We start from the raw sequence: 15,673 nt of genomic DNA, 5'->3' as shown, positions 1-15,673 counted from the left end.
CAGTTCTGGGTACAATAGATATCCATGAAAAAACTGATGCATCTCTATTATATTAATTCTTTTTAGCCACATGTCATGAAGATGTGTTTGACTGTGACAGTTGAACCATCCTTCAGATGTCCCTCACAGTAACTTCTGCCTAGTGTCAAAAAAATTGAACAGGTAGAAAGAAATATCAAAATTGTTAAATAACTACCATTTTTGTGAGAATTGGTAGCCCGTTAGAGGTGAAGGATTCAGAATAACACTCCCTGTAGAGACGAGCAGCATATTGCAGTGTGAGCTCACTGCATATTAGGCCAGCAGGCAACCCAGACAGAGCAACCAGCACACGTGCAGTTAGCAGCAGCAGAAACAAAAGCTTTTTGTCCATTTCAGAGGATGTGTAGAAGGAGGAAGAGGAAAAGACAGAGGAGACAAAAGGGGAGGAAAAGAGTTACAGCAGAGAAGGATTTTTTTTTTCTTTTTTTTAAAGAATGTCATAAGGGATACTGTTTAGGAGCTGGACAGTTGCCATAGGGAAGGGGAACTGGAAGATGTATCTATAGGAAACCTGGCTACAGTGGTCCCATTGCACACAGAACAATGTAAGCAATAGTTCCACTCTAGCCGTACCCATCTGCTTTGTCACGTACACAGGCTGTCAGTGACAGATTGTCTGTCTCTTCCACTTTGCCGAGGTGAGGAGGGGCAGGCAGAGTCTGTCAATGCAGCTGTTTGGAGAGGAGGGAGAGTTGTATAGGCAGGCATTACAGAAGGGCGAAAAACTGAGGATAGCAGAGAAATCAATCTTCTGCCTGGGGTGTATAGCCATGCTGTGCCCACAGTCAGAAATACCAATAGCTCTACAAGACAGCCTGTGCATGGGTTCCTCTTGACCAGCTCTGCAGGACTAAACCCACCGTCTTTGTACAACTCATCTCTGCTAAATAGTGTGGACAAACTCGTAATTGCACTTTATTTTTCTGAGACAGTATAGCTTTACTTTAGAAGAGCTCCTTCCTCCACTGGAGGTATTAAGCAAGAGTGGAAGATGAGGAAGTCTGTCTGTCTGTCATTTAGAGCACAAGTGAAGTAGTGAAATGCAGGTGACACAACAATTCAGTATGTTGGGGCCAACTTCAGGGTCCCGTAACCAAACTGAGAGATGAAGGTGCAAGCAGGCATGGAGACAAGTGCAGCTTTTCAGCAGCAATCAAAAGCAGTTACTTCAAAGCCATGCCTAGGAAGGATGAAAACATCAACAGGATACAGAGGAGCAGGACCATGACAACACGTGGTGCATCACCTGTACCTCGGTCATCATGGGCTCTGCCCCACCACTGTGTTGTTTTAATACCAGTTTTACATTCCCGTCATAGCGTTACTTGTGTTACAACTCTGTCACTGGTGGAGACAAACCCTGAAGAGAATAGCTGATAACAGGACAGAGTTCTGTTAAAATATTTACCTGCTCAAGACATGGGTTTTTGTTCACCAGATCAGCCAGCAGTTTAATTCTTGTTGCCTCATCACACCTTTTTAATTAATTCAGTGCTGAAAGGAAGCAGACATTTGTGTTTACAGAGAAATAATTGTTAGCACAAATATATTTGTAAGCTTGGGAAATACTGCTGCAAAGATAAAGATTGGCAAGCCTGTATTGTATACAAAACAGTGTTGATCTTTGATTCCCAGCCTGCAAGCTCCATGGATATGGCTTTCCATTGTAATAGCACATTTTTAATGTAGGTTACAAACTTTAAATTAAATGCACTGACCATCTCTTTGCACATGCATTCATGTGTTTGTGCTTTGGACAATTCCTTTTAAAACTATTTTTTACTCCAGATATGAGAGTAGCTGAGAATTTTTCAGTTTCCATATTGAACTTCGTCAAAGTCACTGATTGACATGTGGTGGATAAAAAAAAAAAGCTTTTGCTGAGAGGTCTGGAGTATTTTGGGAGTTTAATGTGGTTGATTCATCAATTATATACTGGATGCATCACTACCAGCTGTATGTGGAGAGAGAGAAAGAGAGGTGCAACATTTCTGCTGTGTCGATCAGACACGTGCTACTTACACGTTTCCCTCTGTTAGGACATGGAAGAAGCAGATTCTATAAACGTGAAGGGGTTTTTTTCAGTGTTGAAAATCTGATTAGTTTTATGCTAAAATGATAGGTATAAATGTATACATATGGAAGACCAAGCAGCTAACCCCACAGGAATTACAGGGTTATTGAAATATAATCCAGGGGCTATGGTGAAAAGCAAAAGGATTTATTTTACTTACTGTTTTTCTTAAGTTAAACTACAAGTGACTCTTTCTGTGCCTACTAGAATAAACCCATCTTTAGAGGCTGTGGCAGTAGTGCTAGAAATGTTTAATTATAATTTAGAAAACAACCAGACTTTATGAAAATTGAAAATTAAATTATGTGTGCAGAGGTAAAATACGGTAGATTGGAGGAAAGAGAGCTGGAACTTATAACTGAGCATATAAATACTTCATAACTGCTTTATATTAAACATATAAATTGCCTTTTTTTTTTCCTAAGGTTACTGATGTTCATATATTTCAGCTGATCACTGGAAAGGGAAGAGGGAAGGAAAAGGAGATACATTTTACTGTAGTATTTTCAGTCTTCTTTTAAATGTGCAGAAAGTATCCCATAAGGAAAACACATAAGTTTTTTCTTTCTCCTAAATCTGGAAATGAAATTTCATTTGTGAAGTTCAGTACATTTGTACTTAAGCTGAGAAACAAAAAAAAAAAAATCTATCTGTAATTTTGCTGCAGACGAACCTTTACCCAAAAGTGCCTCTGCGGTAAAGATTCAAAGGACATTGTTTTGCTGAACCAGTTTTTAGCATATTTCCTTTACCTTCAAATTGCTGGAAATTTTTTAGTCTTATTGGAGTCACATGGAAAAGGCTGACTAGATTTGTTTTCAAAGGAAGTAAGCATTTCCTGAGGAAGTTAAACAAATGGAGTTCTCCTAGGAAAACATACATGCAACTAATATCATACTCTTCACAGATATGTCGTAAATGTAGACTAAAAATTTAGATGGTAGTTCTGCTGAAAACAAAAATTACAGGGACATGTCAGACTGTAAGTCGTTTTTGTGTCCCCAACACATAGTCATTTTCTTGCTTTTCAGTAGTGCGTGCTGTGATCAACACTTTGCCAAATTCTGCTTTGTCAACACCTTGCAATGTTTCTTTGATGTTGCTGTTGCCACTGAGAGAGAACTGCTGTTCTGAGGACAGGACTCTGAAGTTGCAAAGCCACTCTATTCTCTGATGGGATGCAGGAGAGGATAAAGACATTGGGGGATAGAATTTTCCCAGGATGTTCAAGGACATACTTTTTTCCTGACACACAGGATACACCTGGGAAAACTGAGGAAACACAGAGCAGACCAACAGCAACCCCCCCAAAATAAGTGCAGGAGATGGTCTCCCCTCCTTTCTCTATCTCCTTGTGCCTTGAGGTGTAGAGGCAGCCAAGTGCCACTTTAGTGCTGTCACTTCTGTTGGGAGGTTAGTCCTACATCTGGCACTCCAATCCCAAAATTAAAATTAACACTTATGTTTCTTCTGTCCTTTCTGCTCTTCCAAGCAGTGGAAGTTTTTCCCACAGTTCTTCAGTTTGTCCTAATTTTTCACTTCCATAGCATTGCCTGATTCACTAGAGATGATAGCTGGTGACATCCTGTATGTCATCAAATACTTCTTGCTGTTGCTGGTGAATGCCCTCAGTTATGGACAGAGCAGTGCAATTACACTTTCCTCTCAGCTGTCAATTTTACTGTTAGATATTCAGTATCACACAGAATTTGAGTTACAGATCCCAATTTTAGCTTTCATCACCTTAGCTTTTTGGAAATTCTTGTCTGTCATTCGGTAACCGTGTTATTAAGTGGCTTAACTTTCCAAAATGCATTTATTTCTCAGAGTAACTGTCATGGTACTTTGATTTCCACTATTAAGGCTTGACTTGTAGCAAGGTGAATTACTGTTTAAGTACAGTCTCAATACTGTTTGCTATAGGAAATTTTATCTCTGTTTCTTCTGCCTAAAAGCAACATGCAAGCAAAGAAAATGCCCCTTTCAACATAGTAAAAACTGTCTGAATTTATTTTTTGTCCTGTTAAAAAATCTGTGTGAAGTCTCCTGGGCACTCCTTCCTGAGGAGGAGGGATTTGTTACCCAGGCAATCTGATCTACACGTCTCAAAAGTCACATCCATTTTGGGTACATTACCAGTTCATACAGCTGGTTCTAGTGGGACAACTTCCTTTCGACCTCTGAAAAAGTATTTGAGTCTTTCAGGCAGTGGAAGCATACAATTCCCATTGTACACGATACTTAGATTAGCATAATTCCACTGAGGGAGATAGAACTTAATTTGTAAATAAAAAGATTTGTATACTCAAATATGTACATACACGGGATAGTGTATGGTCTGTTGAAGTCAGCAGAGAAATGGGAAATTCCATAGCTAATCTGTGTAGGGGTTTATCAATCAATCCAGTACTCATGACCATTACCACCTAACTTCGGAGAATGTCAAAGGAAAATACGTGCAGGAAATTTGGGATCTTAGGACTTATTGTAAAGTTTTTTTGTTTGGTAGAATTTTTTTTTTTAATTTTAAAGTACTACCCATTAGTGAGTGACTAGCTCTCTGAAACCTGGGAAGATTTGTTTCTGAATTCTCAATTCCCTTTACCATAACCCATAGCTTAGCTGCAGCCTGAGAACGATTCATACAAATGTCTGCTCCTTTTCAATCTTACCTGATTCCAGTAATATCTTGTTATAACGAATTCCATAAGCAATACGCATGATATGTGTAAAAACTGTGTTCTTTGGTCATTGTTAAATTATTGCTGTTTGATTTCATATTGCCCTCTTAAAGATAAGGCAAGATAAAGGCATGTTTGGTTTTATTTCTTTTCATTTGGCAATAATGTCTTTCTGTGCCTATAGTCACTTTGTCTGTTCAGGTAGACTGTCAACAGAATATCTAGAAATGACAACAAGGTAGCGTATTAGAATATCATACCACCATTAAAAATTTCCCAGTTTTCCAGAATGTTTCTTTCTACGTCAGTACATTTTCTTTGCTTAAAATCATAAACCCAAGAAACCTACCAGCCCCCACCCACCCACCAAGGAATGCCTGTCAGCAAGCCATTGTGATGACCCATTGGTAAGAGCCATGATGTTCATTATAAATTCTCATCAGGCTGAAAAGATACACCAGACACATGTCAGAGAACTGTTTTATTGTACAACCTCCATAACTTTGGCAACCAGTCCAATATTTAGACTCAAAAGGTATTGGCTAACACACCCTTAAATTTCTTACAATAGACTTCCACGAGAGTGGAGGTGAACAAACCTCCACTTCAGTAAGTTCTCAGCTCCCACAACACACAAGCAAAGGTGCTGACTCACAAGCTACAACAAACCAATATTCAAGGGTGTTGGCTTATAAGCCACAAACACCTCCACAAGCTGCCCACTCCCACAACAAACTTCAAAATGGAGTATGGGGTAGGATATGATAGGCGTGCTTTGCCCAGGCAAAGCAAGGGAAGAAGACAAAGAATATCACCAGTCCTCAAATCCCACGCTGGTGCTGCCACATGGATGGTCCAGAGCTGAGGTACCAAGAAAAGAAAACAAAAGAGAAAGTGACAGAGAAAAGAGAGACAAAAAAAGAGGGTGAGGGGGCCCAATCTGCTCCCTTTTGTAGTTCACCTGGTGCAACCTGCTAGATAAATTAGACTTCTGTGCATTTTGTTTGCATGTGTACAGCCTACCCTTCTCCAGGAGATGAATTGGATGGGGGGTACTGAGCATGAGTCTTGAGGTGGAGCAGGGAGTTGGCTCAGCACAGCGCTGCCCTTTCTGCGATCACACCTTTCCTGTAGCAATACTCAGAACATTTGAGACAAAACATGCTTAAGTCTGGTCTTCCATGGGTATCCAGTAGGGATGCATTTTGAGGAATTAATACTGTTAGTGCTAGGTTCTTATTTGTATTTATGTAATTGAAGTAATTTCTGCCACCATACATTACTTTTGTGTTTCTAACAGTGAATTCCCCATGTCACTCTGTTCCATCTCTGGAAAGTTTCTGAGTTGGTAACTTCTAAACACTCTGCAGTTTGTCACTGACAGGAGCTCTTAACGTGACTGCAGAAGCAGCAAACCACAAGATAGCCTTCCGCAGGCTCGACAAGTTATTAAAAAAATGAGCTGCAAACTATAACCTCAATAAGGTGCTATCATTATGTTTTCATGCTGCAGCATGAAGTTAATTTTAAAAAGACATTCCTGTGCAAAATGTTGTCCTAAAGGGACAGTGACTTTCATTACCAACCTGGTTCTTTGGGGAATTACAACCTCAGTGATTTTAATTTGCACCAGACAGAAAGTTGCTATGCTAGTCATTAGCCCAGATGTTAATTTCCATCTAAATATTGCTCTAATTACGTAAAGAAATTAGTCATTTAGGGGACTCTTGATTTGTTGGAATCATCAAAGTGTGTGATTTTTAGAACTGTATTTTGCAGGTTCTTTATGTTTGAGACTGTGATGACAAATTTTAATCTGTTTGAGCTCAGGTGCTTTCGGTTTTGTGTAGAAGAAACTAAAGGCTGTTTCCTTGATGCCCACACACAGCTCTCAAGATACCTACAGGGGCCCTGTGCTGACACCAGTAGGTTTCCATCCCAGGCATAGGTTACGGGGTGGAGTCCATTACCAGTGTGAGGCTGAATTTGCCACCATACTGACAGAAGATTAGCCAGGACTGCTGTAGTCAATGGTTGGCTTCAGAAAACACCAGCCTTCCCTGCAGAAACCAGGGCAGCTTGGGATTTTGGAGCAGGCAGAGCTGCTTTAAGCAACTTGAGGCCACACAGGGTCTTCCCCTGTGGAGGGGTCATCCTTAGGTAGTCTGGAGCCGTCTGTCTCACTCAAAAAGGGCTTTAAGGAAGCAGATTAAAGCACTAGGCTTTGACATTGGGTAAAACATCAGCTTTTCCCTAGGTCTGCTCATTTGTCACGTAAAAGAAGTCCCATAACCCAGTTACGCAGAGTATCCCTACTCATGCACAGGGTAATTTTGTCTTCCTTCCTTTGCCACTGCAGATATTAAAGGCACTCCCACTTACTTTTCCTTTATCACACTGGTTCCTCGGACCTTTGATTATTCATTTTATTTTCAGAGGTCTTCATTGGCTGGCCTCCATCCCGCTCCCCAGCAATGCAGGAGCCCTTACAACAAGAGGCAGAGAGGTCCCTCTCCCAGCAACAGTTGTCGTAACATTTGAGTATGCGGTTATGTTTTCTGCAGCTTGTGAAGCAAGCCAGATGTTTCTCACTTGGGACACAGGTTGATTATGTTTCTTTGTAAGGGACACATTATAACTGCTGCCTGAAGTCTGCCTTAGTTCAGCTGATCTCTGTCAGTTCTGCTCAGAATGAGCACTGAGAAAATGCAAAAAATGGGGTTTATGAAAACAAAATGAGCAGATAAAGCAGTGAAATCTGGTATCTGTTCTTCTTCCCACCCCACACAGAGTGCGAGCCCATAGAAGCTATTGCCAAGTTCGACTACATGGGAAGATCTGCGCGAGAACTCTCTTTCAAGAAAGGAGCTTCCCTTCTGCTCTATCACCGAGCGTCTGAAGACTGGTGGGAAGGAAGGCACAATGGAATTGATGGTCTTGTCCCTCACCAGTACATAGTGGTGCAGGATATGTAAGTAATGTCTGGTGTGACTAGGTTCTTAGTGGGATGTAAAATCTGAAGCATTTCGCAGTGTTTTCCAAGTGGGTCAGTGGCGTGAAGGCTCAGACAGATTAAACATTTGCCTTCTAGGCAAGATACCTCTGTCTTTATTGCCCTGAATTGACAGCTCAATCAGAAACTACTACTAGGCTAAGCTACTTTTATGGATATGTTCCCAGTATGAGACAGATGCTGCTGCACCTATTTTATTTTGAGTATCTCTTTGTAGCAATTGCTGACTTTTAACTTCAGAATAGCAAAAGCTGGAGAAATGCAACCCTGAACTCTTGTTTTACAGTATTAAGCATGTGTTTTGCCAGGGATGACAAAGTTCTTCTTTACAGAAAGGTTGCACTCAAAGTGTAAAGAGCTCAGTAAACAGGATTATAAGCAATTTTGGGAGACATACAAGGGCTTAGTGCATTATAACGTGCCTGCCTTTCCTAAGGGAATTAAAAACTGGGAGTACCAAGGTGCTCTGTCACACTTCAGTCACTGACTTCTCACCTCATCATGTGTGTTCTCTTCAGGGATGATACTTTCTCAGATACACTGAGCCAAAAAGCAGACAGTGAGGCCAGCAGTGGACCCATAACTGAGGATAAGTCATCATCAAAGGACATGAACTCTCCTACTGACCGTCACTCTGATGTCTATTTAGGAAGGTAAGCTTCAGCATAACATGTTTCACTAGTATTGCTCATGGCTCAGGTAACACAGTAATTGCTCCTCCACATGTTTATGGTGGATCGCTACAAGTTGTCCTATAACCACTTCTTCATTGGTGCAGGCAAAGAAAGAGATCAGAACCTCCACCTCCTCTAAGACGCCCTGGCAGGAGCAGTGACAGCCACTGCCCAGTACACCCACCTCACCCTCTCTCCAACTCAGCCATGGAGCTGGGTTCCCCCAACCTGGCAGCTCACTGCAGTTCCAGAGCCCTCCTTCAAAATCGCAACCTCAATGCCGACAGCCCTGAAAGGCGACGCAGGCCTGGACACGGCAGTCTCACTAACATCAGCAGGCACGATTCTCTGAAGAAGATCGATAGCCCTCCAATTAGAAGGTCTACGTCATCTGGTCAGTACACAGGTTTCAATGACCATAAACCACTGGACCCAGAGTCAATAGCTCAGGTTTGTGTCTTTTTCTTTATGTCACTGTTTGATTTTCTGAGGAGCAAATCTCATTGAGTAGCACAGAGCACATGCACTGGTAGGAAGGTGTGTGCAGGGGAATATCTTACTTAACTTTCAAAACAGAGTGTGTGTGAAAGAAGTATTAAGCGATCCTGAATAGAAGAAGCACAAGGGGGAGTAAAGATTGCAGAAGCAATAAAAAGAAATTGTTTCCCATTATACTGTAATGAAATTAACTGTGCCACACAGAATACTAAGACAGTATATGATTACAACACTGTGTAGATCGCTGTGCGCTGTTGAAGGCTGGCCTATTCTGTCTTGCACGTAATTAGTGTTCAATTCTTTCTCAGTATTGTGGTAAGCAGAAAAGTGCTCTGACTGGCTAGTAGTGACCATTGCCATTCAAAGCCCTGACTGACTGTCCAGCTTCCTGTGGATTTTACTTGGTTTTCATATAGTTCATGTATAGTTCATACTGTATGTTATTTTGGTGCCTGTAGTAGAACATAATATGCAAGATGTTGCACCTACGTAAATCGTGGGCCATCTTATCCCTGTGTGAACACTCACCAGTCTTATTCCTGGCAGTGGAGAGGTGAGAAGGATAGGATAGGGAGCACCCCAATCATCAGATTGGTCTGTTGTACTGAACTAGTGACAGCTCTTGAGCAAATAGATACCTCTGTCTTCAGAACTCACATTTTGTCTAGCCAGGATAACATGATTACTAGGGGCACCGTGAGGGTGCAGTATGATTGCAAACACATTTTACAATAACACTGATACTCATGTTTTAAAATTTAATGTACTGGTAATTCTTGCTTTCAAACTCTGCTTCCAGCAGGGAATAGAAAGAACTGTCATGCTTAGTCAGAAAGCTGAACCATGTATTAGGGTTAGAAACTGTAAATGTTGCTATCATTTTATTTTATTGTAAGTTATTTGTTTACTTTCCTGGAACTACATACAGTGGTGTTTGGCTTACACTATTTTTTTATGCTTACACTACTGATTATTTAGCAGTGAGAGAACCCAAACTTTGATTGAAGTGTGTAAAAGTTACCGTGAGCAGACAGGGAACACCAGATATTTTAACCTTAGTTGTATCTCAGTACCCCCAAAAAGCAGTAAACCAGTGTCTTGGTGCATTCTTTTAGCATTCATGCCAGAAATCCTGATGAAAAAAATAGTTTTTCTTAGGCATGCGTACTGAACATTATCTTGAAGCTTTTTCTGTTTAAAATTTAACTCGGTGAAACTAAAGGAGACAAGAGCTGATAGGCACACAAGCTTTATTTTCTTAGAAAACCAGGTTTTATAATCCATGTGAGAGAATACAGATCCTGTACACCTGAAGCATTAGATGAGAGGAGCAGTGAGCTAAGAGTTAGCAAATGGACTAGAATCTTTAGTACCCAAGAGATGACAGAAATCTTCACCACTAAAACACTGCTAAGCAAATATTCATTGTCCTGATGGTCACTTAATAAAATGGCTTGCAGATTTATTTTTTTTTTTGATTCTCTCATGAAAACAGGTGAAATATTTATAATGTCCAGCTAAAGCTGCCATCTTGTCAATTGTAGTGTCTTTTAAAGAAGTCTGGTGGAAATTGGTTTTAGCACTATAATAATTATTAGAGGATGATTGGCAAATTAATTCATGCATTTTCCGCCCCCTCCCCTTGCTCCTCTGGTGCTATGCATTCAGTAGCAATTGGAATGATGTGCCACTCTCTCTGTGCTCTGACCCAGGACATTGAGGAGACGATGAACACAGCACTGAACGAGCTCCGTGAGCTGGAGAGGCAGAGCTCAGCAAAACACGCCCCTGATGTCGTGTTGGACACCTTGGAACAAATGAAAAACACTCCCATCCCTGCCACCTCCACGGAGTCGCTCAGCCCTCTCCACAGCGTTGTTTTAAGGAGCTCCGAGCCTCAGATCCGCCGTAGCACTAGTTCTTCCAGTGACACCATGAGTACTTTCAAGCCCATGGTGGCCCCTAGAATGGGAGTGCAGCTGAAACCTCCTGCTCTTAGGCCAAAACCTATTGTTCTTCCAAAAACAAATCCTAGCATAGGACCTTCCCCTCCTTCCCAGGGTCCAGCTGACAAATCTTGCACAATGTAGACAGCTCAGCCAGCCATGGTGCCCAGTGTGTTATGCTAGTGAAAGGGATGGATTAACAATAGAAGTCAGGGCTCCATAACTTCATTTGTTCATGTTTGTAACTGGAGAGGCTTTGTTTTTCAGTGTTTTTGAATGTACTGTATGAAAGTAGCTACATTAACATGGGCATTTGTATTTTGTATGGTTTCAATTAAAAGAAAAACTGGACAACTGTGCATAGTTTTAAAAAACAAACATAGACTTACTTGAAAACTTGATGCTGCACCATTTGTAATAAAACCAACACAGATCACAAACGGCTTGCCATGTCGTACCGTACTTCACAGTCTTACTGTAGCTATATAATAACAGATCCTGCACAAAACTAAGGGGTGGGGGAGGTTCAGGGGAGGTGGGGCCTCTCACTTCTGGGTCACCAAATCTCAAGCAGGTTAGTAAGAACTGAAATCTAGCACGTGGGGATTAAGTGTCTGTATGGAATGTCTAAGTCATCTCAGGCCACATTTCTTAAATTTAAGACACACCAAAAAAAAAAATCACCAAACCCTCACAACTTGTAATTGGCACCGAGTTTCAGCTTTCTTGTTGGCAGTCTCACTAGAGGCAAGCACTGGATGGAGCTGGAGTTCACATGGCTCTCACCGATACAAAGCAGCATTCCAGGACACAGCTGAAGCACATCTCCAGGATATATCTAGAAAATAACTTTTGCTGCCCTCTGTAATAGCATACCTTTTCCCATGAAGCTAGACCTTCATTTCCTGATACCACATTTTTCATGAAAGCTAAATTCATTTCAAGTTCATAGTTAAGCAAGCCAGGCTCTGGGGAGTGCACGAACCTGTTGGTCCATTAGGCAGGCTGATAGGCGATTAAAAGGATCAACTGCACAGTAATTCAGAAGACTATCCCATTGACTTTATTGCTCAATGTCCAATTAAAGACACGATTTGAGTTGTAATAGTCAGAGTTTCGAGCTGACCCAGCTGCACTGACTGCCTTGCACGGTGCAAACGCTCAGTTGTGCTGATGGCAGCAAGGCAGGAACCCTGAAGAGGGACTACATCCTGCCAGTAGTGCAGGGGTCACTCACAGGACAGCTGAGTTTATACTGCCTAGATTCAAGCTGACTAAAGTTTTCCATAACCTCTTTCCCCTCCCCTTCCCCTCTTTCTTAAATGACAGAAGTCAATACCTTTCTTATGTCTGTGTGAGTGACAACTGTCAACTTTGCTTAGCGCTCTGTTAAACTTTGTTAGGCGTGAACTAAACATACAGCTCTTTTGCACATTGCAACAGTAAGCCATAATATTATTTCTGTGAATATATTTTCCAATATCCAATCCATGAAATAAGTTTCAGTGAAGAAAATGGGGAAAAAATCACATGTGGTCCACCTACAGGAGTACAACTGAATGTAATTAAGATCTGTCTTTCCACATATTCTGTACGATCTCACTGTTGGAAAGCTTGAAGTTGTACCACTCACTGTACATAAACAATTGAGTTTGGGGGAAGAAGAGTAGTGACAAACTTTGATAGACATAATTGCTGAGGTGACAGGAGTAATTTCCTGTTGTTATATAGGAGGAGCTTATTCCTGCTCTGATTTACACCCTCTAGACAGATGATGCAATACAAAGCCCCAGGTGTGAAAAGTACCCCATAAACCTCTGAGTCTCAAACTGCTGCTGGTATTTGCAAACCCTTTTCAACCCAGCCACAGACTTCACACATATCTAGGTTAAAGGCTAAGTCTTAAGCCACCAGAGCGGGATGTGCAGCATCAGTCAGCGAACCTCCGTCCTTCTCGACTGTACTGCCTAGTCCTAACACCAGGGCCAGAACCTAAGCCAGACCAGCTGCAGACCACTCTAGTCTGTAGGGTCTGCTCACTTGGTTGGGACCAGAGATATTTTCAAGTATTTTCCCAGTTTACTAGACTCAGTGGAACAAAACTGGAATTTCAGCTTTCATTTACATGCAGTTTTAGTCTAGCATTTTTAAATTAACCCACCTGGCACAATTGAGATGGATACCTGTATCTTTAAATTGCATAGGGAATTTTGTATGTTTAAATAACTATACTGGACTCCATAATGCTTATATTAGAAATTGTTTAGAAAAAGAAAATATTAGAAACAGTGCATTTAGTGAATGCATCCACTTAGTGCATTCACACAGTTAAATGTGTAGTTCGATGGTTATTATAGATACTTTAAAGTATAGTAAGTGGATATGTAACAGGAAAGACTGCTACAACTACAGGCGTACTAAAGGGTAACTCCTGCACACCTAATCCAGTCAGTATTGTCCTTTACTGTCAAGTTTGATGAATTGCAGTACTGGTAGCTTCCTGCTTGTTGACTGTTACCTACTTGTGTCAATGTACATCTGTAGTATGTACATGTGAAAGTGCCTTTAAATTTTAGAGGAGCTTTAGCTTTGCTCTTGTACTGTTGCATTTCCATTGCATCCTTTCCTGTTTGTGTATGGCTGCATTCCCATTGCATTCCTTCCACTCTTGAAGAACAAATAAAAACATGAAAAAAATCACAGTTCTCAAAGAGAAATGTACTGTTAATCTGTTGTGACAATGCACTTTTATGTATAGTACTGTACATTTTTGGCATGTACCATTACAAGCTTCAGTATACATTCAAGTTTGTTCCTCATAGTGTATCTTTATAATAAAGAAAATAGTTCTGTCTGTGTAGTTTTGCTGCCATGTCTTCCAACATGGATTACCTGTATACCTTTACCTCCCACATAAGGGGACAAAAGCAACCCCCAGCTACCCCACACTGCATCAAGTCCCATCACCCTCTTGGCTGAAGAAGTGTTTGTTCCCAGACAGGCTCCTACCTAATTTGCTTTAAGTTGCTCCTACACCATTGCTTTAAGCTCGCTCAAGTCCCTCTGTAGCTGAAAAACCCACACAAGGAGCCACCAACCTCACAGTTCTGCCTGAGCACCCATCAAGAGCAGCCAATCCCACTCCCGCTGGCTGCAGGAACACCCTGCCACCCACTTAGCCAGCAACCTACCACTCCTCCTCCTGCTCCCTGCAGGAAAAATGGAGTGCAAAAGCCAATCCAGCTTACATATTTTAAAAACAGAATGAAAATAATAAAAAAGTCTACCTGGGGACATTTCTTATGGCAGCAGAAGAGATGCCACAGTGGAGTCAGAGGGGAGTGCTGCAGGTCAAGGTTATCTTCAGTGACCTTATGTCCAAGAAATGGTTGCAATATACACACCCTCCCAGCTGGCTCCAGGAACCAGGGGGTCTATGAGTGTCAGGCTGATGGATGTATAAGAGATGTTCAGCCATATATGGATCAGATGCTGGGAAGGACTATTCCTGGGCTTGGACTACAGCTGCCCAGACTGGCTCACCATGCTCCCCAACTTGCATGTGTTTAGGGGGAGAAGAGCTATTCGGAAATGCCTTTCCAACCCTTGCTTAAAAAAAAAAGTCATCTCTGGTTGTTGCTGAGGGCCACCATCTGCCTGAAGGAGAAGGAGACATGCTCCTTCCCTAGAAGTGTTCCAGACGAGGTTGGATGGAGCTTTGAACAATCTGATCTAGTGGAAGGTCCCCCTGCCCATGGCATGGAGGCTGGAACTAGATGATATTGAGGGTCCCTTCCAACACAAACCATTCTACAATTCTATGTCAGGCAGTATGGGGTGGTATGGAGGAAGGGGCACAGCAGCCACCCCAATCAGAGCAGGGCTTTCATTCTTCATGCTGAGAAAGCTGCCATAGTGTGACTCCTCATTGATCAGTGCCCAATGGCAGCCTTTGTGCCATAGTGTCCAGTGTAATACTTTGAGTATTTCTTCTTGGCCCCTACTGCTCAAAAGCTGACTAAGGCATGCAAGAAGGGACAGCAAAGGTCATTCCTCATTCAAGATCCTGCACAGCTCAGAGGATGCTTAACCAAATTTTCAGTTAGATCATACACTGATGAGGGGAGGGCCTTATATGATGGCTTTGAATCTGTTTTAATAAACAAGAAAACACAAGAAGAGGGGTCTCTTCCTGTTTTGTAATGTGAAGTTTTGGTGTTGCACTATGCTAACTTGCTAGGTTCCTTCCAGTTTTTGTAGTGGAAAGAAGTTCAGCTCTCACAGAGAAAGCCATAGCTTTTGGCAGGTGATGGGGGGAGTGCTGAGTCTATGCGCACTCAAAAAGCAAAGGGGCGATGAGGTGTTTTGCTGAGAAAAGTGTATTAACTGAACAGAAAATGAGCAGCACTAGCAGTGGAGTGTTTAGCTCTCAGGCCACTGCTGCAAATCATTGTTTCAAGCCACATGCAGCTCCCGGACGTGGCACTGCCCCAGCCTGTACAAATGCCTCCTCAGCCAGCATAAAGAAAACACTGAGGATCCACCTAGTTTTAAGTTCTCCTTGGTAAAAACTCGTTGTTTGTTGCTTACTGTGTGGCTCACTTGGGCTCACTGACCAGAAGGATCTGCGGTCGCTCTGTTCAGTCACTGGTACCCCATGAGACAGGCTTTGAATTTGGTCTGGGTGGAACTGATACATTGGGAGCAACTGAAACCAGGAAAGTATTAACTAGTGATGCTAGTTG

At 41.9% G+C, this 15,673-nt stretch overlaps 1 protein-coding gene across 2 annotated transcripts in view; it reads left to right on the top strand.

Moving 5' to 3' along the window:
• Window positions 1-13,786, top strand: part of SRGAP1 (SLIT-ROBO Rho GTPase activating protein 1) — a 141,823-nt gene extending 128,037 nt beyond the window's left edge. For both annotated transcript variants that reach the window (XM_027661865.1, XM_027661874.1), the window contains exons 19-22: window positions 7,588-7,768; window positions 8,329-8,463; window positions 8,589-8,934; window positions 10,695-13,786. In XM_027661865.1, the coding sequence (XP_027517666.1) occupies window positions 7,588-7,768; window positions 8,329-8,463; window positions 8,589-8,934; window positions 10,695-11,072 (1,040 nt within the window). In that variant the 3' untranslated portion in view covers window positions 11,073-13,786. The remainder of the gene's footprint in view (window positions 1-7,587; window positions 7,769-8,328; window positions 8,464-8,588; window positions 8,935-10,694) is intronic.
• Window positions 13,787-15,673: the final 1,887 nt, after the last annotated feature.

Source organism: Corapipo altera, unplaced genomic scaffold, assembly GCF_003945725.1.
Source record: "Corapipo altera isolate COAL_440 unplaced genomic scaffold, ASM394572v1 1, whole genome shotgun sequence".
NCBI lineage: Eukaryota > Metazoa > Chordata > Aves > Passeriformes > Pipridae > Corapipo > Corapipo altera.
The sequence above is the reverse complement of the archived record's forward strand: the minus strand, read 5'-3'. Positions and strand labels throughout refer to the sequence as shown.